The sequence below is a fragment of the Oncorhynchus clarkii genome, chromosome 3 (assembly GCF_045791955.1).
Source record: "Oncorhynchus clarkii lewisi isolate Uvic-CL-2024 chromosome 3, UVic_Ocla_1.0, whole genome shotgun sequence".
Classification (NCBI taxonomy): Eukaryota; Metazoa; Chordata; class Actinopteri; order Salmoniformes; family Salmonidae; genus Oncorhynchus; species Oncorhynchus clarkii.
In genome coordinates, this window is record NC_092149.1 from 33,403,411 (window position 1) to 33,428,418 (window position 25,008).

The 25,008-nt window shown below is 42.6% G+C and overlaps 1 protein-coding gene across 1 annotated transcript in view; it reads left to right on the plus strand.

Moving 5' to 3' along the window:
- The window catches only part of LOC139393609 (four and a half LIM domains protein 3-like), a 47,542-nt gene extending 36,164 nt beyond the window's left edge, over positions 1–11,378 (plus strand). The window contains exons 4-6 of the mRNA XM_071141993.1: positions 8,245–8,414; positions 8,654–8,840; positions 9,185–11,378. Of these exons, the coding sequence (XP_070998094.1) occupies positions 8,245–8,414; positions 8,654–8,840; positions 9,185–9,342 (515 nt within the window). The 3' untranslated portion in view covers positions 9,343–11,378. The remainder of the gene's footprint in view (positions 1–8,244; positions 8,415–8,653; positions 8,841–9,184) is intronic.
- Positions 11,379–25,008: the final 13,630 nt, after the last annotated feature.

Sequence of the window (25,008 nt, forward strand, 5' to 3'; positions counted from 1 at the left end):
CCCATTACTGTATTCAGTTTGCATTGATGGTGTTGGATATCCGGGAACCCTCGTTCAGTAATGATGGCAAAGACAAACCTATCATGTTTCCTGGAAAATAATGACATGTTTTAGTGCCAACCAGATTGGGTATAGTGTAATATTCTTTGGTCCCACTTTATTTGGACAAAGAATTTTTCTTTAATGAATCGGACGAGAGGGATTTACTCCAAACACCCGAACAGGCCCTCATTCCCGTCATTCGCAGGAGAAAGAGACTGAGGTTTCGCAGAAGGAGATGGGGTGCCTTGTGAGGATCTGGGCAACGAGTGGCTAATCTGCCTTTGCCATCGGTACTATTGGCCAACGTACAATCACTGGATAATACTGTTGAAGTCGGAAGTTTACATACATTTAGGTTGGAGTCATTAAAACTCCTATTTCAACCATTCCACACATTTCTTGTTAACAAACTATAGTTTTCGCAAGTCGGTTAGGACATCTTCTTTGTGCATGACACAAGTAATTTTTCCAACAATTGCTTACAGACATATTATTTCACTTATAATTCCCTGTATCATAATTCCAGTGGGTCAGAAGTTTACATACACTAAGTTGACTGTGCCTTTAAACAGCTTGGAAAATGTCAGAAAATGATGTCATGGCTTTAGAAGTTTCTGATAGGCTAATGGACATAATTTGAGTCAATTGGAGGTGTACCTGTGGATGTATTTCAAGGCCTACCTTGAAACTCAGTGCCTCTTTGTTTGACATCAAGATTGTAGACCTCCACAAGTCTGGTTCATCCTTGGGTGAAATTTCCAAACGACTGAAGGTACCACGTTCATCTGTACAAACAATAGTACGTACGCAAGTATAAACACCCTGGGCCCACCAGCCGTCATACCGCTCAGGAAGGAGGCGCGTTCTGTCTCCTAGAGATGAACGTACTTTGGTGCAAAAAGTGAACAGAACAACAGAAAAGGACCTTGTGAAGATGCTGGAGGAAACGGGTACAAAAGTATCTCTATCATCAGTAAAACGAGTCCTATATCGACATAACCTGAAAGGCCGCTCAGCAAGGAAGTAGCCACTGCTCCAAAACCGGGTCTTCCAAATGGACAAGGACCCCAAGGAAACTACTAAAGTTATGGCAAAATGGCTTAAGGACAACAAAGTCAAGGTATTGGAGTGGCCATCACAAAGCCCTGACATCAATCCCATAGAAAAGGTGTGTGCGAGCAAGGAGGTCAGGAGGAATGGGCCAAAATTCACCCATCTTATTGTGAGAAGCTTGTGGAAGGCTATCCGAAATTATTACGAGGATTACATTTCAGGAATTGTGAAAAACTGAGTTTAAATATATCTGGCTAAGGTGTATGTAAACTTCCGACTTCAACTGTGTTACCTCAATTACCTTGATTAACCGGTGCCCTCGCACATTGACTCTGTACAGGTACCCCCTGTATATAACCTCACTATTGTTATTTTACTGCTGCTCTTTAAGTATTTGTTACTTTTATTTCAGAGGTATTTTTCTTATCGGCATTGTTGGTTAAGGTCTTGTAAGTAAGCATTTCACTGTAAGGTCGCCATCTGTTGTATTCGGCGCATGTGACATACAATTTATTTGGATAGTCCAATACCAGTCAAAAGTACCAGTCAAACGTTGTACACACCTACTCATTCAAGGGTTTTATCTTTATTTGTACTATTTTCTACTTTGTAGAATAATAGTGAAGACATCAAAACTATGAAATAACACATGGAATCATGTAGTAACCAAAAAAAGTGTTAAACAAATCAAAATATATTTTATATTTGAGATACTTCAAAGTAGCCACCCTTTGCCTTGATGACAGCTTTGCACACTCTTGGCATTCTCTCAAATAGCTTCATGAGGTAGTCACCTGGAATGCATTTCAATTAACAGGTGTGCCTTGTTAAAAGTTAATTTGTGGAATGTCTTTCCTTCTTAATGCGTTTGAGCCAATCAGTTGGGTTGTGGCAAGGTAAAGGGGGTATACAGAAGATGGCCCTATCTGGTAAAAGACCAAGTCCATATTATTGCATGAACAGCTCAAATAAGCAAAGAGAAATGACAGTCCATCATTACGTTAAGACATGAAGGTCAGTCAATCCAGAAAATGAAGAACTTTTTTCAAATGCAGTCACAAACACCATCAAGCGCTATGATACCTGGCTCTCATGAGGTCAGCCACAGGAAGGGGAGACCCAGAGTTGCCTCTGCTGCAGAGGAAAAGTTGGTTAGAGTTTCCAGTCTCAGAAATTGCAGCCCAAATAAATGCTTCACAGAGTTCAAGTAACAGACACATCTCAACATCAACTGTTCAGAGGAGACTGTGTGAATCAGCCTTCGTGGTCAAATTGCTGCAAAGAAGCCACTACACTACTAATGGACACCAATAAGAAGAGACTTGCTTGAGAAATGGACATTAGACTGGCGGAAATCTGTCCTTTGGTCTCATAAATCCGAATTTGAGATTTTTGGTTCCAACCGCCGTGTCTTTTGTGAGACGCAGAGTAGATGTACGGATGATCTCCAGATGTGTGGTTCCCACCATGACGCATGGGGGTGGAGGTGTGATGGTGCTTTGCTGGTGACACTGTCAGTGATTTAATTAGAATTCAAGGCAAATTTAACCAGCATGGCTACCACAGCATTCTGCAGTAATACGCCATCCCATCTGGTTTGCGCTTAGTGGGACTATTATTTGTTTTTCCACAGGACAATGACCAAACACACCTCCAGGCTGTGTAAGGGCTATTTGACCAAGATGTAGTGCTGCATCAGATGACCTGGCCTCCATAATCACCCGACCTCAAACCAATAGAGATAGTTTGGGATGAGTTGGACCGCGAACTGATGGAAAAGCAGCCAACAAGTGCTCAGCATATGTGGGAACCCCTTCAAAACTGTTGGAAAAGCGTTCCATATATTTTGATTTGGTTAACACTTTTTTGGTTACTACATGATTCTATATGTGTTATTTCATAGTGTTGATGTCTTCACTATTATTGTACAATGTAGAAAATAGTAAAAAAATAAATAAAAACCCTTGAATGAGCATGTCCAAACTTTTGACTGGTACTGTAGATGTACAAATGGTCATACTATCAACAAAGTATCTTTAGCATCTAGGGTTAGAATAATGGTTCGGCTAAAGGTTAGTGTTAGTGGGTAGTTTGTTGAAATGTTGTTGACAGTTATTGAACATCTACTGAACATCTACAAACCATATACTGTATTTGGGAGTTGGGAATATCCAAATAAAGTGTTACCTATTATTCTGATGTGCGGTCAGTAGTGGCTTCTTGTCGAGGGGGGAGTTTTGCCCTGTTGGCTTCACTTGGTAAAGCTCAGGTGTCATTTTCCTTAGAACTCCAAACCAAACTTAAATCACCTCAAGAATACCCCCTAAGCCAGGGGTGTCAAAGTCAAATGGACGGAGGGCCAAATAAAAAAATCAGCTACAAGACGAGGGCCGGACTGTTCGAATGTTCATTGAAAAATGTTTAAATGACGCATATAGTCTAGTGAACCTAATTGAACCTACTGAAAACCTAACAAATATATTACAATATGATCAGATAAATAAAGCAATATTTTCTTATGGCTCTGTCAGTAATCTTTAATTTTCAACAGACACAAAAGACAAATTTCCTTTATATAAATATCCCCATAACATGAACATTAAATGAAACCGGTATTCAAGGCACCATCAGTAGACTATATTTTCTATTTTAGCAAAAGTGGGCTAAATTTACTTCAAAGAAAAAACAATAATAGCAATTTTCTATCATCCACTCAACTGAAATATTTTTAAAATATAATTGGATTGAAATACAAAAAAATAAAGTGCAAAAATCTATTAATCAAAAACAACACTTTGTTTAAGGAGAAGTAACATGCAGTGAAAACAAATATTAAATTTTAACTTTTAAACTTGAACTGAGTAAAAACTCTAAATATGTGATTGCACAGTAATGTTCACTTGTTTGAGGTTGAGGGTGATACTTGGTGGTGTCCCATCTTTTCCACAAGTTCATCAATGTTCGGGGTAAGGCTCTGAGCTGAAGAAATCCTCAGAATTGAGTGGAGGTGTTCAGCAGTAAGTCGACTTCTGTGTGATGTTTTGTTCAGGTTCATCAAAGAAAACAGTTGTTCACACAGGTATGTGCTGCCAAACATAGACAACGTTTGAGCAGCCTGGATGCGCAGCTGGGGCATTGTGCCGGGGAGGAAACGGGCGAACTCCGCAGCACCCACTGCCGCATATTTTGCCCTCAGTGCATCATTGCATTGGAGGTCAATCAACTCCATTTGGAGGTTTGGTGGTGAGCTTTCCACGTCAACAGCAAATGGGTTACCGAGCAGTTCCAACCTGCTTTTTTGTGCTTCAAAGTCAGCAAATCGGCGTCGAAAGTCAGCGGCAAGCATACCTATTTTATCAGCCAACTGTGTGCTCGGGAACGCACTGGTAGAGAGCTTCTCTTTCATGGTCTGGCAGCTGGGAAAGTGGCTCAAATTTTCTTTCCGCATCTGCGTCTCCCACAGAGTCAGTTTGGTTTTAAATGCCTTCACTGTACTGTACATATCAGAGATGACACGATCCCGACCCTGCAGCTGCAAGTTTATTGCATTCAGATGACTCATAATGTCACACAGAAAAGCCATTTCACACAGAAACATTTCGTCTCGGAGTTGTGTTGTGTCTTTCCCTTTGCTGTCCAAGAACAGACAAATCTCCTCACGAAGCTCGAAACATCTTTGAAGCACCTTTCCCTGGCTTAGCCATCGCACCTCTGTGTGATAAGGCAAATCACCATGCTCCGTTTCTAACTCCGTCAGAAATGCCTTGAACTGGCGGTGATTCAAACCTTTGGCTCTGATAAAGTTAACTGTGCGCGTGATGATGCTCATTACATGCTCCATTTTCAAGGCTTTACCGCACAACGCTTCCTGGTGTATGATACAATGATATGCTGTCAGCTCACCTGTCGCGTTTTCCTCTTGCATCTTTTCCCGTATCTTCGCCACCAGTCCGCTCCTGTGTCCACACATCGCAGGTGCTCCGTCGGTTGTCAAACCCACGAGTTTTTCCCAAGGCAGCTCCATCTCATTTACACATCTTGACACCTCTTCATACAAATCATGCCCCGTAGTTGTGCCATGCATAGGACGTAAAGCCAAAAACTCCTCTGTCACGCTTAGGTTGGAGTCCACTCCGCGGATGAAAATTGACAACTGGGCAATGTCAGAAATGTCGGTGCTCTCATCCACAGCCAAGGAATATGCAATAAAATCTTTTCCCTTTTTCACAAGCTGCTCTTTTAGATTGATGGACAACTGGTCTACTCTCTCGGCAATGGTGTTTCTGCTCAGACTCACATTTAAAAAGAGTTGCCTTTTTTCTGGGCAAACTTCGTCACAAACTTTAATCATGCAGTTTTTGATGAAATCCCCCTCCGTAAATGGCCGGGCTGATTTAGCGATCTCTTCTGCCAAAATAAAACTGGCCTTGACAGCAGCCTGGCCTTGTGATTTGGCTTTTTTGAACAGAGCCTGTCGAGATTTGAGGCCTCGTTTTAATTCCTCTGCCTTTTGTAGCCTTTGTTCCATGTCCATATTCTTGTTTTTGTCCGCGTGTTTCGTTTCATAATGTCGTCTCAGATTATACTCTTTCAGTACCGCCACACTTTCTCCACACAGAAGACACACAGGTTTTCCAGCTACCTTCGTGAACATATACTCCGACTCCCACCTTGTTTGAAACCCCCGGTTCTCAGTATCCACCTTCCGTTTTGCCATTTTTGATGGGTATCTGAAAGTTAATTTTACTGTGATGCTGACGACTGCTGTGCCAATAAATATTGAAATGAAGCAGCCTACTGCTCGGTGCGTCACCTTTGCATTGTGGGAAATGTAGTATTGGTGCGTGTAAAAGATCTGCGGGCTGCCGGCTTGCTGCGGGCCGGTTCTAATAATAAATCAAGATCATCCCAGGGGCCGTAAAAAACCTTCTTGCGGGCCGGATGTGGCCCGCGGGCCTTGACTCTGACATATGTGCCCTAAGCCATTTGAATGGAATCCTCAGAAGTACTCGGTCACTTAGATCTGATAGAACAAGACCTGGGTTCAAATACTATTTGAAATCTGTCAAATACTTTAAGCATTTGCTTTAGCCTGCCTGGAATACCAGGTGGGTGGGGTTTGCACATATCTGACTTTTCTATTGGTTCCATTGCAACAGGCAAGTTCAATCAAGTACAGCTTTAAGTATGTGACATTGTTTCAGAAAGTATTTGAACCCAGGTCTGGATTGAGCTACAGTAATGTCGGTTGCCAGGAATATTCAGCCAGGTGGGGAAGTGTTGTGCACTCTTGACAGGGCCTTTTCTTTTTGTTCTCACTCAATTTTCCCTTCAACAAAATATTTCTTCAACAGTGGGACATTCTGTTGCTATTATCGCTGTCAACTGTCATGCATCTTCTGACTTGGACCTTCTCTTTAGTTTTTTTTAATGCTTTTTACTTCAATATAGTCCTGTTGATAAATATTGATAAATACAGTGCCTTGCGAAAGTATTCGGCCCCCTTGAACTTTGCGACCTTTTGCCACATTTCAGGCTTCAAACATAAAGATATAAAACTGTATTTTTTTGTGAAGAATCAACAACAAGTGGGACACAATCATGAAGTGGAACGACATTTATTGGATATTTCAAACTATTTTAACAAATCAAAAACTGAAAAATTGGGCGTGCAAAATTATTCAGCCCCTTTACTTTCAGTGCAGCAAACTCTCTCCAGAAGTTCAGTGAGGATCTCTGAATGATCCAATGTTGACCTAAATGACTAATGATGATAAATACAATCCACCTGTGTGTAATCAAGTCTCCGTATAAATGCACCTGCACTGTCATAGTCTCAGAGGTCCGTCAAAAGCGCAGAGAGCATCATGAAGAACAAGGAACACACCAGGCAGGTCCGAGATACTGTTGTGAAGAAGTTTAAAGCCGGATTTGGATACAAAAAGATTTCCCAAGCTTTAAACATCCCAAGGAGCACTGTGCAAGCGATAATATTGAAATGGAAGGAGTATCAGACCACTGCAAATCTACCAAGACCTGGCCGTCCCTCTAAACTTTCAGCTCATACAAGGAGAAGACTGATCAGAGATGCAGCCAAGAGGCCCATGATCACACTGGATGAACTGCAGAGATCTACAGCTGAGGTGGGAGACTCTGTCCATAGGACAACAATCAGTCGTATATTGCACAAATCTGGCCTTTATGGAAGAGTGGCAAGAAGAAAGCCATTTCTTAAAGATATCCATAAAAAGTGTTGTTTAAAGTTTGCCACAAGCCACCAAACAAGTGGAAGAAGGTGCTCTGGTCAGATGAAACCAAAATTGAACTTTTTGGCAACAATGCAAAACGTTATGTTTGGCGTAAAAGCAACACAGCTCATCACCCTGAACACACCATACCCACTGTCAAACATGGTGGTGGCAGCATCATGGTTTGGGCCTGCTTTTCTTCAGCAGGGACAGGGAAGATGGTTAAAATTGATGGGAAGATGGATGGAGCCAAATACAGGACCATTCTGGAAGAAAACCTGATGGAGTCTGCAAAAGACCTGAGACTAGGACGGAGATTTGTCTTCCAACAAGACAATGATCCAAAACATAAAGCAAAATCTACAATGGAATGGTTCAAAAATAAACATATCCAGGTGTTAGAATGGCCAAGTCAAAGTCCAGACCTGAATCCAATCGAGAATCTGTGGAAAGAACTGAAAACTGCTGTTCACAAATGCTCTCCATCCAACCTCACTGAGCTCGAGCTGTTTTGCAAGGAGGAATGGGAAAAAATGTCAGTCTCTCGATGTGCAAAACTGATAGACATACCCCAAGCGACTTACAGCTGTAATCGCAGCAAAAGGTGGCGCTACAAAGTATTAACTTAAGGGGGCTGAATAATTTTGCACGCCCAATTTTTCAGTTTTTGATTTGTTAAAAAAGTTTGAAATATCCAATAAATGTCGTTCCACTTCATGATTGTGTCCCACTTGTTGTTGATTCTTCACAAAAAAATACAGTTTTATATCTTTATGTTTGAAGCCTGAAATGTGGCAAAAGGTCGCAAAGTTCAAGGGGGCCGAATACTTTCGCAAGGCACTGTATCTCCTTTTTTCTCACTTCATTTTTCTCTCCGATCTCTCTATCTCTACACTCCCAGGCACAAGGAAGTTGGAGTATGGTGGCTCCACATGGCACGAGGGCTGTTTTATCTGCCACAGCTGTGAGCAGCCCATCGGCTCTAAGTCCTTCATCCCAGACAAGGATGAACACTACTGCGTGTCCTGCTATGAGGATAAGTTCGCCCCGCGCTGCACCCGCTGCAAAAAGGTCTGTGTGGAAATTTTCCCCAAATTCCCTCTTTTTGTTCGGCAGATTTATATCCCTGCTTATTCCTTATTTCCTGATTCTGGGATCCTAAGGAGTTGTGGCAAAAACCTTAACAGAGGGTATCCATTTGGTATTTTTATAGAATTTTTTATCACATCTTTTGAGTGTGTTCCATTCTATCATTTTGACTTGTGGTCTTTGACTAACTATGATGACCTTTGACCCTCTCTTCCCTCCAGGCCCTGGCTAAAGGGGGTGTGACGTATCGGGATGAGCCGTGGCACAAGGAGTGCTTTGTGTGTACGGGCTGCAAGGTGCAGCTGGCAGGGCAGCACTTCACCTCTCGCGAAGACGACCCCTACTGCCTCAAGTGCTTTGGCAGCCTATACTCTAAGAAGTGTGAGGCCTGCAGCAAGCCTATCACAGGTAGGGTCAAAGGTCATCGACAGCTATTATGACCCAGGAGCAGGGGACAGTTGAGAAAGGCTGCTATAGACATGTATTTTTTTCTGAGGATGCAGGTTTACTGAGTAACTGTTGGCCATGTTCCAGGCTGCCTACATAGCAGTCACGCACCAAATCTCAAAAAGGATGGATAGCATGGCGTTCAATCGTTGGTTATTTTTACTCGTGGCTACTGCATTGCAGATAATCTGGAACGTGGCCATTGATTACACATGTTTATGTATGGGAGGAGACCTCAGTGGCTACTTGTTGGTTGTTAAATAACTATTTAAATGTCTAAAATAACACCTTCCTGTCTTGTCTAGGTTTTGGCGGAGGGAAGTACATCTCGTTTGAGGAGCGCCAGTGGCACCAGCCCTGCTTCACCTGCACAGAGTGCTCTGTCTCTCTGGTGGGGGCAGGCTTCTTCCCCAATGGAGACCAGATCCTGTGTCGCGACTGCAACACCAATAGCAATCTATAGACTACACACACACACCGTATCGCCCCTCTCCTCACACACGCCCGCCTAGTTCAACCCCAGGGCCCCCCTCATCACTGCCAAGGTTGTTAACACAGACCCACAGACTGCCTCAAAGGTCATACACACACACACACACACCTTGCTCACTAGACCACAGCTCAATCCCAAATCCTCCCCCTGTGTTTTCTGTTGCTTGCTGTCAAATACCAGAGCTCAGCATCGGGCTACTGAAGCACAGACACAGACAAAAATCAGCTAGACTAAAGTTGATCTAACTTGGCAGAGGCATGTTTTCATGACCAAATAGACCTACATTTCCTTCACCTGTATGTATGGGGTGACTTTTTGGTCAGATTATGTTTGGTTTAACAGAGGGAAAAGTATTGTCTTTGGATAGAACTGAACCGTTCTGAACGTTAGGCGGACAATTTTAAAATGATGCACCAAAGAAATGTAATATCTGCCATCAAATAATTAACTGGTATTTGGGGGGGCGGCGGCGCCGCCATGGATCCGAAATCACAGAAGAATTGAATTCCACTATCGCTACTCCAATGTTCTGTATTAGAGGTTGTAGCATTTTAATATGTGAGGATAACACTGACCAACATGCAAATTGTCCATCGAACATAGTTCGAAATCATACTATTTTGATGTAGTTGCTATCTAGCCTGGAGAGGGGAGATCCACTCCAAGGCTTTCCTTCTCCACAGTAAGTCGTGACTATGTGAAAAAAAGGGTTATGTGCCTTTAAAAAGAAAATGGCATACTTTATATGGTATGTATTATCAAACCAAAGAAAAATGCTTCCAGCTATGCAAACTTGCAAGATTTTTGTATGAACGTATCACCGCTAATCAATGAAAGCGGCACTTTGTAAAGCAGCTGCAGAACACTGATATTTACTACATTGTAAATATGTTATACAAGTAAAGTATGTTCGAGTGATTCAATGCTGATAATTGCAGTTTTGTGCATATGACTGTTCTTCTATGTCAATTAGGTTTCAAAGCAGTATTTGCTGTCATGCTTTAGTTATTACTTACCCTATAGCCATATCATGATTATTTGAAGAGAATAATATGTTGCTGTCGTTTGTTTATGCAGTTGTCAAACACTGCTCCAGAAAGTTAATGTCTTTATAGTATACTAAAGAATATGTCCAAGAGATGGGAAAAAAAAAAGATAGATATTGAGAGAACGTAAAAAGAAAGATGGCCTTGGTGGTGCTGGAGAAAACCAATGAAGTCAGTTAAGGCATAAGTGAAATGCTGTCATGTATTTGCACTATGGCTAAAATATTCCCCTCGCTCCCATAGTCTGTGAACATACAATCGCAACTCAAGCATTTATATATGGAGCAACACCTAAACCACTCTGCCTTTTTTAACAACTATTGTTTACTTTTTTCCATGTTGACACTTATCTATGATATTTTTGATGAAGCATATTTCCTTTTTTTCCCTTTTTTTGTATTTAATCTTTCTGTTACTATCGCTGTTGTTTGATAATGAATGGGCTAGTCCCAAAGAAGCTGAGCTGCATTTCATCAACTAAGTGGTATGCATGTCTTTGTCATTACCAGACATGGGTTCAAATCCTATTTGAAATCATTTCAAATACGTTATCTGGGCTTGATTGAGCTTGCCTGGCCCAATGGAACCAATGGAATAGTGGCAAAACTGCAAACCTCATCCATTTGCACTTCAGGCAGTCTAAGGCAAATGCTACAAGTATTTGGGAGATTTCAAATAGTATTTGAACCCAAATCTGGTCATTACTTGTTTGCCTAAAAATGTATATTGATTATTGCTGTTGAGATTGTCACTTATAGAAAAAAAATCAAAAAAATATCTTTATTTCATTATTTTGAGCTTTGATGCTGGCAAGTCAGAGTTGGCAAATGTGCTTTTTATGATTCTAAAAAAGATGGAGAAACACACCTGTGTGACGGAAGAGTTGATTCAAATCAGTTGAAAATGTATACTGTTAAATGACCTGTTTATAAAATGTTATTAAAGAAATCTTAATTGAAACTTAGTAACTTTCAATTAAAAATAAAAAAGTTTAGTCGGAAACCAGATGTTTAAGACTTAGTTATAGTGAAACACCTCAAAGTTATATTTTGGTCTTTTAGTAGTGAATCTAGCTCTTTATGCTCTTAGCGGTTCAACTCTACCATCTCAAGACAGGTATTCGGTATGAAATACACTCCCTTTCTATATGAGTTGGTGGTGCCACCACAAAGCTTAATATAAAACCAGGTGACAGCAATGGTCTTGGTAAGTGGAGTGTGCCAAATATATTGCATGATGCTTCCTTGACTAGACTACTGATGTTACACAAAATTCAAAAGGATGTAAGGCACATTTCCGCATGTGACCAAATTGAACGTTTTTCCTTACCGTTTCATACACGTACTGTATGTGCTTATACGAATACATATAAAAAACATGTAGGCTAAGAGGATTATGTTTATATTTGTAGCTACAGCCATCATAAGAAATAGATGACAATGGTGGTCATGTCAACTAGTTATACTTTTTCCCAAACCGCTATGGTGGCGCAGTCCGAATTAAGTTGGCTCATAGTTCAATGATTGTGAGTTCTAATTCCACATGGGCCTGTATTTGCAATGTTCATCCCATGCCAACACAATTCTAATTCTCAAAAGTGAAAGCATACCTGTGAGATGGGTAGTAGTTGTAGGTTTTTATAAAGTACCCAAGACCAATCTGTGAGTTAATTTGATCATTGGAAAAAGAGGGACTGTGTAAATACTGCAATACAGGTTGGATTGAATTGAGCCCATCTTCATTGCACTTTTCTTCCCAACACAATACTACAATAAATATGAGTCCACGTATCAAAGATTTTTCTGTGTGCCATATGGGGGATTTGAATTTACTCTGCCAATGGCAATAGATGTCAGGAACTCAGCACCTTGCCATGTAAACTAACTGTCCAAAGCCATATCTAGTTCCGATGCACATTATTTTATTATCAGAACGTGCCAGTGGACCTCTAAGTATGCTTTAGTGAAAAAGTGTTGGGATTAGGTACAACTAAATTTACCCACCCCCAAAAATGAATATTTATGAGCAATTCCCGCCACCCACAACTTCTCACCTGAATGCATTTTTTGTATTTATTTGAAGGGGTTGGGTAAAGGCTGAACTTGGGATTGAGAGTTTCCCTAATGTGTGGGTTGATGTTGTGCTAGTGATCTTGTACTGTATACAGTAAGTCATCCAGTTCGGCACTTGTTTGTGCAACTAGCTTTAGACAGTCAATGTATGTAATTCAAATTATATTTTTCTGGCAGTATAGTACATGTCCAGATTCCTACTTCTTTGTTGGCCGAGGTTCAGTGTAACCCAACCACTGGAAGCCTCTAAGCCTGATTCCGTATATAACACAAGGGTGTAGTAACTACACATCTTTGCTATGACAGTGTGTGTGTTTATGCTGAGTAGGCCATTTCATCGCCTTGATAAAGCCCACAGGCCAATAACAAACAGACCGCCAGATACTCTCTCCTGTGGGCATTGGTTCAATGTCTTTCTCTCTCCCTCCCGCCTTTTCAGATTTTTTCACCAAAAAAGGAAATGGAAAACTTTGCTCATGGGAGGAGAGGAGGACTGGAGGGAGGGAGTGAAAGAGGGTGGATGAGCACATCTGGAGTTGCTCCATGGTAACTTTCACTCAGGGCCAGTTGCACACACATGGTCCCTCAGATTTATGGGAAGATGATTCGGGTAGTGAGGTGAGGGCTGATCGGAGGGGTCAGAGCAAGCCCATATGACTGAGCCATCTCAGAAACAGACATGGGAAGAAGTTGTTTATATAGAAGCTGACCTTACACATGGTATAGGCTACACAAGACTCTCGGGCTCTAAGAAGTTAGACTATATTTGTATTGACTGAAAGTGGTAGGGATGGAATAAAAAAAAAATACGCAATCTAGCAGGGATAAAAAAAAAAGATTCAGAGTAGTGTGATATTAGTATATTGGATATCTTTTTCTATAGTGACGACCTTATCCACATCGACGGGACCGCAGTGGAGAAGTTCCTCGACGTACACATCCCTGACAATCTGAAATGGTCCGCCCACACAGACAGTTGTGAAGAAGGCGCAACAGCGCCTCTTCAACCTCAGGAGGCTGAAGAAATTCAGCTTGTCTCCTAAGATCCTCACAATCTTTTACAGATGCACAATTGAGAGCATCCTGTCATCAAGGACAGCAACCACCCGAGCCACTACCTGTTCACCCCGCTATCATCCAGAAGGTGAGGTACAGTACAGGTGCATCAAAGCTGGGACCGAGAGACTGAAAACCAGCTTCCGTCTTAAGGCCGTCAGACTGTTAAACAGCCATCACTAGCTGGCTACGACCCGGTTACCCAACCCTGCACCTTAGAGGCTGCTGCCCTATATACATAGACTTGGAATCACTCACTTTAATAATGGAACACTAGTTTAACACTAATAATGTTTACACACTGTTTTATTAATTTCATATGTATATACTGTATTCTACTGTATTTTAGTCAATGCCACTCCGATATTGCTCATCCTAATATTTATATATTTCTTAATTCCATTAATTTTACTTTAGACTTGTGTGTTGTTGTTGTGAATTGTTAGACCAATACACTTTGATTTGATATGTCGGCTCATTTGGAAATGACCTTCGCATTTCTATAGCGATATCTGTAATACTTCAGCGGAACAGATTGAATAGAGCCCTTAGTGGCCCAAGAATACACACTGTCTGTTGAGTCTCGTGTAGTGTCTCTCAAGCTAAAACATATCATCTCTAAATTCCATGTCATAAGTGCTATAAGAGAAACCATGAAATGTATCCCACACTGGGCCTCAAGTTGAAGTAGGGCTGAATTTAGGTCAGTGTCCGGATCCTAACTTGAGATAGTTGTGGACAATTGGAATTTCCGGGCAAATAAAATCCAAATAATTCCAAAAACAGACAGTAAAATAGACTATTGCCATTTAGCAACCACCCAGATGCTTACAAACAACCTTGGCCTTCCTAATATTGTCTACAGTTGTTTTTAGATGGTTCACAGTAGCTGACAGATGCCAAACCTGACACAATTCAGGTTTGGCATCTGTATACTGTAAAGGCTAAGCTCCCCACCTGCGACTTGAAAATGCAATCCTCTGGCAAACAATCGCCATCTTTCTTTACCGCACCTATTACCAACATGTTCAATTAGGAAGGTTTTCTTGGAAATAGAATTGTGGAATTGAATCACAATGAATGTCTGGTATCTAGCCACAACTGGCAAATGAGAGAATATCACATACTCTCAAGGTTTCTACAACAAACAGGAATTGGGAAGAGCACAAAAACACATCTCTTATCTGTCTCTCCCTTCCATTGAATTTGTTTGCCATCCCTTTCTCAGTTCACAACTCTGGACAAACATAAAATAATGCAGAGAGTTGATGTTGCGTAGGCATGATAAACTACAGTATGGGCTTTCACTTGGCTCTACCTTTATTTAACTAGGCAAGTCAGTTAAGAACACATCCTTATTTTCAATGACAGCCTGCCTTCAGGGGCAGAACAACATATTTGCACCTTGTCAGCTCGTGGATTTGAACTTGTAACCTTTCAGTTACTAGTCCAACACTCTAACCACTAGGCTACCCTGCCGCCCAAGGTTTAGTTTCTTAAGTAAAAATGTCCATTAGAAAATGGCTTCACAAGTCTATTCTCACACGCATCCACGCTACTCAGAAGTCCTTAGTTTCTGACAAAAGACATTAGCTACAGTATCTACACAGTTTGACTGACCGATAAGCGAACAGGACAACCATGAGTGAAAAGGAAACAGTAACTAATCCATATTTAGGCTGTGAGGCCAGCAAGAATAACAAAGTAGTCATGACATTACTTTAGTTTCTCACTCAAACATACTGACAAGCTTTGTCATTCAAGACTGCCTGACAATTTGTTTATTTCTAATCTTTAATTTCCACTGATTTGGAGAAAGGAATGATAGTTAAGAAAATAATATGATGCCTCTGACTCAATGTCCAGAATATTTCTCCCAAAATATTTTATTTTAACAAACTACATTTTTTTCCCTTCTTAAACCTCTAAGCTTTGGTGGGGGTACTGAACTAACATATGGAATGTATTTAATATGGTAATTTAGCTATGAGTGTCATGCGGAACGGAACAGGTGAACCCAAGAGCAGACTCAGATGGGGAGACTGGGAGGGGGTAACCAAGGTATTTATTGAAACACGCTGGGGGAAGCTCAGGCGGGTTGCCGGAAACCAGGTGCGGAGGCTGAGGCTGGAGCAAGAGGTGTTGGGACAGGGTAAGCAGGTCCGGAGGGAAATCCAAGGGAAGGCAGAGTGGGGAATCCAGGACAGAGTAGGAGGATTGTCGAGGAGTCGGACTGGAGACGGGGACCAGAGTCAGAGCGGGCAGAACTGTAGCGGAGAGGAAAACAGCGTCAGGCAAGGGAAACCAGGCACAACAGGAACAAACGGCTAGAAACATGGACTGACTGGACAAAGATTATAATCTGGCAGTGTGGAAGTGGCAGGACTGAGTATTTGTAGAGGTCTTGATTATGGAACAGGTTGCAGCTGGTGGGGATCTGCTCTGTCTCTGCCCATACAATCACACACGCACAGAGGGAGAGAGGGAGAGGGAGAGAGCACTGGGGGAGTGGCGGCAGGTCGGAGACACCAGATGACCACTAGAGGGTGTGGCAGGAGCAGATGAGTTTGTATTTTAGGGCCCCTTTAGGTGTATTTTTTTTTTAAATGTATTTGATAAATATTGAATTAGGCCTTTACTAATATAGCCCAGAGAAACACATTGAATAACACATTCATAAATGGCAAAAAAGACAGTCAAAAAAGAAATCATAAGAAACAAGGTTTGGAAGTGTTTGTCCTACTGTATATCTAAGAGATATAGTAAAGCTCAGGAAATGTTTTTTTACTTATGAACTTTTTTGGCTCGGCACAAAATACCTTCATACTTTCATTCATTTTTTTTTTTTTACCGGTACCGGTTAACTTCAGATGAGTCCTGTGACACTTGTGGGGGTCATAGAGCAGAACGGAGAACACCGTCGTGTTTGTGAGATTCTCTCCTTTCCACATTAGTGCTTAGGTCAAACCGTTCGGACGCTACAGACGTTTTCGTGAGAAGACCGATTTTCTTCCCGGGATGTCTCCTGGTCTGACAAACACCGCTCTAGCTCTGTCACCTTTCACCGCAGGTGCGGAAGTGCGACACACCTGGATGCGGTGGATTGAGATGCATACAATGCAAAAACATACAATGCACCGGTGCGTCAATCGACTCTAGGGGGTTTACACAAAGGCAGTCTATTGCTCCTCATCTCCAGCTAATGCACGTCTGGTGCACATGTGAGTTTCATCCCACTAATAATTATGCTCATCGCACTTCCAGCACGTGGCACAAAATCCTTTCCCTGACAATAAAGGACATAACGGGTTATTATAAAGTCCATAAAAGTAGGAGGGAGGCCTGAATTGACACTAGTTCCAGTGATCCTCAGGCCTTACAGGAAGTGGGGTCCATAAAGCTAGCTGTATAGGGTGATAACAGGCTCCATGTTGTTCCCACATGGCCTTTCCCATTCTCATTATACTAGACCTAGAGGATCAAGACTGCCGGTTACCGGACCAGTTAACAGAGGCAGAAAAACCAAATGACTGTTTGAATAGTGTAATAATAATTGTTTATTATTAGTCTATAAATATGCATTTGTAAATACAAATACAGAGTGAAACTTCATACTATACTTGTAGTGTTTCAACCACGGAAATGGAATGAGTATTTGAGGAGATCCCACCCCCACCCCCACCCCTCAATTTGGATTTGTTGTAAGTGTAACACTAGGGTAACACAATTGTCGTTATTCATAAGCCGAAAACATGAACCTAACTAAGAAACCTGTCGAAGAACAATAGTTCTGACTCATAGACACGTTATCTCACTCTCATGATGAATCATCCACTAGGTGGACACATTTGAGATTCTGAGAGCAGTTCTCCAACAGCAAATTGAATGAAACAGCTTTTTCTTTTATAAGCTGCTGCATTGTTAAAACAGGTGGTTTCATGGAAGACTGATTAAAAAAAAGCAGAAAGTAGGAACCAAAGCGTGTTATACTCAAGAGGAGGGGAGGGCACATAATTAAAGTCACACAGGAATTACACAGATCAAGATCTACACAGCAGCCATTCTTTGCATATGATTTTGGCTCATTTGAAGGGAGACATTTTCAGAGATTAAAATCACACCATTCGCACTTAACACTGGAATTGGAGAAGTAGTATTCTGGTAGAGAGTAGCAAGTCAGGCATGACGGATAAACCAGTCTTGTCAAGACATTTCATTTATTTAGTCTGTTCCGAGAATTCACACATACAGACAGACATTTATTTTTTTAGCTCTTAAAGATAACTTCCACCAATATTTCTTTACCCAAGCAGACAGAAGCCTGATTGCTGTATTGCCATTAGCCTGTAGCCATTAGTCTTGTTAGCTACAAAACTGCTAAGCCAAAAACTTATATTCTAACTTCTGTTCTATTTGACAGAAGACTGTGAGATCATTGGCTGTTTGAGGCAGTACTAATGATCAAAGGACAGTGGTTAAGTGTTTGGCTTGTGAACCTTTAAGGCCTACACATTGACACTGTGAACAAGAGTCCATGTGGGGGAAAGTATGGGATCATGGCCAGTTGCTAAAATCCAAAATGGAGGACAATCATAAACTACTGTCTTCCCATTGCTCATGGACCAGTTGTTCAGTAGTGAAGTCTGTTGATGCCTACAGTACCCATATGGCTGTCCTAATATGGACACCGTACCAGTGTCAATTTCTCCTGTGATACTCGATGACTGACGATGACGTAATCTGAAAACCTCAATCTGTCCAGCCACTCAAACAGCTGCCATTCTCTCAGTAGTAACTCCTCGCTTTGCCCTGTGTGAAGTCTGCACAATGTCTAGACAAGCACACCTAAAGATTAGTCACTGAGATGGTGTTACTAAATGTTTCTGTAATGTGCCCTGAAACAACCCATAAAAATTGAGACCATAAACTATGCCATGGCTCCTCCTGATGCTAGGCCTAGGGGAAGGGCCATGGAATGTGATGAGATGACACCATCACCATCTGATCTGACACACTTGTGTCCCCCCCGGCAGCACTGAGGCCACCTGCCATTCCTGATCCAGAAACAGACAGAGCTATGAGAACAAATGGGATGGGCCATGTCACCCAAGCATTTGAGTCAGCAAATGCCATGATGTCATCAACTACTTGTTTAGATTCCAGTAAACAAGATAACATCAGTGTTAACAACTTTTTATTATGTTTTAATTTAACTAGGCAAGCCAGTTAAGAACAAATTCTTATTTACAATGACAGCCTACCAGGAAACAGTGGGTTAACTGCCTTGTTCAGGGGCAGAACAAGATATGTTTTACCTTGTCAGCTCAGGGAGTCGATCCAGCAACCTTTTGGTTACTGACCCAATGCTCTAATCACTAGACTACCTGCTGTGTTAATACCAATGCAAGAATAACTTTGCAATAAAAGCATTATAATCTGTATTGGTTCAACTGAGATGTGGAATATTAAAGCGAAAAGCTGAGCACACATGAGAGAAACTTTGTTTGATTGCCAAAAGATGACTTGAAGAAAACCTCAAAGTTGTCTCCTTATGATAAATCAGGGTTTGTTAGTGATCATTTTTGGCACGAGGGTCTGCTATACAAATTGATGGAAAGTGGTGTTGGGGGGAAAACATTCAACATGATAAAATCCATGTAGACAAACAAGAAGTGTGTGGTTAAAATGGGCAAAAAACACAAATTTCTTCCCACAGGGCCATGGGGTGAGACAAGGATGCAGCATAAGCCCCACCCTCTTCAACATATATATCAACAAATTGGCAAGGTCACTAGAACAGTCTGCAGCACCCAGCCTCATCCTGCTAGAATCTGAAGTCAAATGTCTACTGTTTGCTGATGATCTGGTGCTTCAGTCCCCAACCAAAGACGGCCTACAGCAGCACCTACAGTTGAAGTTGGAAGTATACATACACTTAGGTTGGAGTCATTAAAACTCATTTTTCAACAACTCCACTGTCACGTCCTGACCATAGAGAGTCCTTATTTTCTATGGTGGAGTAGGTCAGGGTGTGACTGGGGGTTTAGTCTAGTTTATTATTTATATGTGGGTGTTCTAGTTTTCATGTTTCTATGTTGGTGATTTGTATGATTCCCAATTAGAGGCAGCTGGTAGTCGCTGTCTCTAATTGGGGATCATATTTAAGTAGTGTTTGTTCCCACCTGTGTTTGTGGGATATTTTATTTTGAGTAGTTTTAGTTTATTATTTTTGCTAAGTTTCACTATTAATAAATTATGTGGAACTCAACATTCGCTGCGCCTTGGTCCGTTTCTACAAACGATCGTGACATCCACAAATATCTTCTTAATAAACTATAGTTTTGGCAAGTCGGTTAGGACATTTACTTTGTGCATGACACAAGTAATTTTTCCCAATTTTTTAAACAGATTATTTCACTTAGAATTCATTGTATCACAATTCCAGTGGGTCAGATGTTTACATACACTAAATTGACTGTGCCTTTAAACAGCTTGGAAAATTCCAGAAAATGATGTCATGGCTTTATAAGATTCTGATAGGCTAATTGACATAATTTGAGTCAATTGGTGGTGTACCTGTGGATGTATATCAAGGCCTACCTTCTAACTCAGTGCCTCTTTGCTTGAATTCATGGGAAAATCAAAAGAAATCAGCCAAGACCTCAGAAAAAAATTGTAGACCTCCACAAGCCTGGTTCATCCTTGGGAGCAATTTCCAAACACCTGAAGGTACCACGTTCATATGTACAAACAATAGTACTGTCACGACTTCCACAGAAGTTCCTCTCCTTGTTCGGGCGGTGTTCGGCGGTCGGCATCACTGGTCTTCTAGCCATCGTCAATCCACTTTTCATTTTCCATTTGTTTTGTCTTGTTTTCCTACACACTTGGTTTCCATTTCCCTTATTAAGCATTGTGTATTTAACCCTCTGTTCCCACCATCTCCTTGTGTGGAATTGTTTGTTTGTAAGTGTTTATGCATTATGTTACTGGAGCGCGTCGGGTTTTGTACCCATGTAGGTTCTTTTTTTATTGCCGTTGGTTTTGAAATTAAACTGCTCCGGCTATTACCTATTTCTGCTCTCCTGCGCCTGACTTCACTGCCACCAGTTCCGCAACCCTTACAAGTAACACAAGTATAAACACCATGGGACCATGCAGCCGTCATACCGCTCAGGAAGGAGACGCGTTCTGTCTCCTAGAGATGAACATACTTTGGTGCAAAAAGTGCAAATCAATCCTAGAACAACAGCAAAGGACCTTGTGAAGATGCTGGAGGAAACAGGTACAAAAGTATCTATATCCGCTCAGCAAGGAAGAAGCCACTGCTCCAAAACCCGCCATAAAAAAGCCAGACTACGGTTTGCAACTGCACATGGGGACAAATATCGTACTTTTTGGAGAAATGTCCTCTGGTCTGATGAAACAAAAATAGAACTGTTTGGCCATAATGACCATCGTTATGTTTGGAGGAAAAAGGGGGAGGCTTACAAGCCGAAGAACACCATCCCAACCGTGAAGCATGGGGGTGGCAGAATCATATTGTTGGGGTGCTTTGCTGCAGGAGGGACTGGTGCACTGGATATATTGATGCAACATCTCAAGACGTTAGTCAGGAAGTTAAAACTTGGTTGCAAAATGGGTCTTCCAAATGGACAATAACCCCAAGCATACTTCCAAAGTTGTGGCAAAATGGCTTAAGGACAACAAAGTCAAGGTATTGGAGTGGTCATCACAAAGCCCTGACCTCAATCCTATAGAACATTTGTGGGCAGAACTGATAAAGCCTACGACAGGGATTTATTACTAGGATTAAATGTCAGGAATTGTGAAAACTGAGTTTAAATGAATTTTGCTAAGGTGTATGTAAACTTCCGACCTCAACTATAGATCTTCTGCACAGATTCTGTCAGACCTGGGCTCTGACAGTAAATCTCCAAATAAGGTCCAGTTGCCAGGACCACAAATACAAATTCCATCTATACACCGTTGCCCTAGAGCACACACAAAACTATACATATCTCGGCCTAAACATCAGCACCACAGGTAACTTCCACAAAGCTGTGAACGAGCTGAGAGACAAGGCAAGAAGGGCCTTCTATGCCATCAAAAGGAACATAACATTCGACATACCAATTAGGATCTGGCTAAAAATACTTGAATCAGTTATAGAACTTTATGACTCACCAAACAATAATTCACAAAATGGGACAAACACCAAGTTGAGAATCTGCATGCAGAATTCTGCCAAAATATCCTCTGTGTACAATATAAAACACCAAATAATGCATGCAGAGCAGAATTAGGCCGATATCCGCTAATGATCAAAATCCAGAAATGAGCCATTAAATTCTACAACCGCCTAAAAGGAAGCGATTCCCAAACCTTCCATAACAAAGCCATCAACTACAGAGAGATGAACCTAGAGAAGAGTCCCCTAAGCAAGCTGGTACTGGGGACTGTTCACAAACACAAACAGACCCCAAAGAGCCCCAGGACAGCAACACAATTAGACCCAACCAAATCATGAGAAAACAAAAAGACAATTACTTGACACATTGGAAAGAATTAACAATAAATCTGAACTAGAATGCTATTTGGCCATACACAGAGAGTACACCGTGGCAGAATACCTGACCACTGTGAGTGACACAAACTTAAGGAAAGCTTTGACTATGTTCAGACTCAGTGAGCATAGCCTTGCTATTGAGAAAGGCCGCCGTAGGCAGACCTGGCTCTCAAGAGAAGACAGGCTATGTGCACGATGCCCACACAATTGGTTGGAAACTGCACTTCCTAACCTCCTGCCAAATGTATGACAATATTAGAGACATATATTTTCCTCAGATTACACAGATACACAAAGAATTTGAAAACAAACCCAATTTTGGTAAACTCCCATATCTATTGGGTGAAATACCACAGCGTGTGACATGTCCTGACCTTAGTTCCTTTTTATGCCTCTGTTTTAGTTTGGTCAGGGCGTGAGTTGGGGTGGGCATTCAATGTTTTTGTTCTATGTTTTGTATTTCGTCTTTTGTCCTGGTATGGTTCCCAATCAGAGGCAGCTGTCAATCGTTGTCTCTGATTGAGAACCATACTTAGGGAGCCTGTGTTCCCACTATGATTTGTGGTAGTTATTTTCTGTTTTGTGTATTCACCTGACAGAACTGTTTCGTTTCTTCCTTTCACTTTGTTATTTTGATTCGTGTGTTTAGTCTAATAAATAATTAACATGGACACTTACCACAGTGCATATTGGTCCGATCCTTCCTACTCCTCCTCAGATGGCTAAGAGATTCGTTACAGAACTACCTACCACAACCGGACCAAGCAGCGTGGTAACCAGGAGCAGAGGGTTCTGGACTCATGGACATGGGAGGAGATTTTGGACTGTAAGGGACCCTGGGCACAGGCTGGGGAATATCGCCGCCCCAGGGAAGAGCTGGAGGCAGCCAAAGCCGAGCGGCGGCATTATGAGGAGAGAGCCAAGAGAGCAGAGACAGCAGGTAAAGGGAGCCAGCGCTTTGAGGGAACACGGCTGGCAAGGAAGCCCGAGAGGCAGCCCCAAAAATGTATTGGGGGAGGGCACACGGGGAGTGTGGCTAAGTCAGGTAGGAGACCTGAGCCAACTCCCCGTGCTTACCGTGGCGAGAAGTGGACCGGGCAGGCACCGTGTTATGCCGTGAGGCGCACAGTGTCCCCAGTGCACAGGCATAGCCCGGTGCGCTACATCGCAGCTCCTCGTATCGGCCGGGCTAGAGTGGGCATCGAGTCAGGAGCAATGAAGCCGGCTCAGCGCATCTGGTCTCCAGTGCGTCTCCTTGGCCCGGGTTATATGGCACCCGCCCTGCGCATGGTGTTCCCGGTTCGCCAGCACAGCCCAGTGCGGTCTGTGTCACCCCGCCGCACTTGACGGGCTATGGGGAGTATCCAGCCAGGACAGGTTGTGCAGGCTCAGTGCTCGAGACCTCCAGTGCGCCTCCACGGTCCGGTCCATCCGGTGCCTCCTCCACTCACCAGGCCTCCTGTGGCAGCCCCACGCACCAGGCTGTCTCTCCGTATTCTCCCTCCAGAGTCTCCCTCCTGTCCAGCGCTTCCAGAATCTCCCTCCTGTCCAGCGCTTCCAGAGTCTCCCTCCTGTCCAGTGCTTCCAGAGTCTCCCTCCTGTCTAGCGCTTCCAGAGTCTCCCTCCTGTCCAGCGCTGCCAGAGCCGCCCGTCAGTCAGGAGCTGCCGGGGCCGCCCGTCAGTCAGGAGCTGCCGGGGCCGCCCGTCAGTCAGGAGCTGCCGGAGCCGCCCGTCAGTCAGGAGCTGCCGGAGCCGCCCGTCAGTCAGGAGCTGCCGGAGCCGCCCGTCAGTCAGGAGCTGCCGGAGTCGCCCTTCACTCCGGCGCTGCCGGAGTTGCCCTTCACGCCGGCGCTGCCGGAGTCTCCCACCTGTCCGGCGCTGCCGGAATCTCCCGTCTATTCGGGCCCGCTGCAAGGGTCCCCAGTCCGAGGTCGGCGTTGAGGGTACCCGCTCCAAAGGCGCCACTTAAGTGGGCCAGGACTATGGTGGAGTGGGTTCCACGTCCTGCGACAGATGCCCACCCAGACCCTCCCCTATGGGGTTAGGTTTTGCGGCCAGAGTCCGCACCTTTGGGGGGGGGGGGGGGGGGTCACGTCCTGACCTTAGTTCCTTTTTATGTCTTTGTTTTAGTTTGGTCAGGGCGTGAGTTGGGGTGGGCATTCAATGTTTTTGTTCTATGTTTTGTATTTCTGCCATCACAGCAGCAAGATTTGTGAACTGTTGCCACAAGAAAAGGGCAACCCATATTTATGTTTATTTATTTTCCCTTTTGTACTTGAACTATTTGCACATATTATGATATTTGTAATGTCTTTATTCTTTTTGAACTTTTGTGAGTGTAATGTTTACTGTTCATTTTTATTGTTTATTTAACTTTAGTTTATTATCTATTTCACTTGCTTTGGAAATGTTAACATATATCTCCCATGCCAATAAAGCCCTTTCATTGATTTGAGAGGAGAGAGGAAGGGAGAGGAGGAGAGATGGACGGATATTTGGGTTAAGGTGAACAACATTACTACTGTACTACATCACGAATGCAAGGTTGAACGGTCTGAAAAGATGGCAACAAAAAACATTAAACACAAGGTTGAGTGACAGTGACAAAGCAACGATATGTCAAAACAGAGGAACTGGAACTGGTGTTGTCCTCAATGAGTGAATGTCAGACAATAACAAGCAATTTAGAAATTGGCTAGTACAATCTGGCGGAAAGGCAAGATTATATGGTTGTCGCCCTCTACACAATGGTGACTTAATTGTACTGTGTGCTTACTGGGAGACAAAAGGAGACTGGGAGACACAGCGGGGTGTTGTCACCAGAGTTTAGATGAAAAAAAGTCAAAACAGCATAAAAAGATTACCTTTGAGGAGCCTGATCCTAGATCTGTTT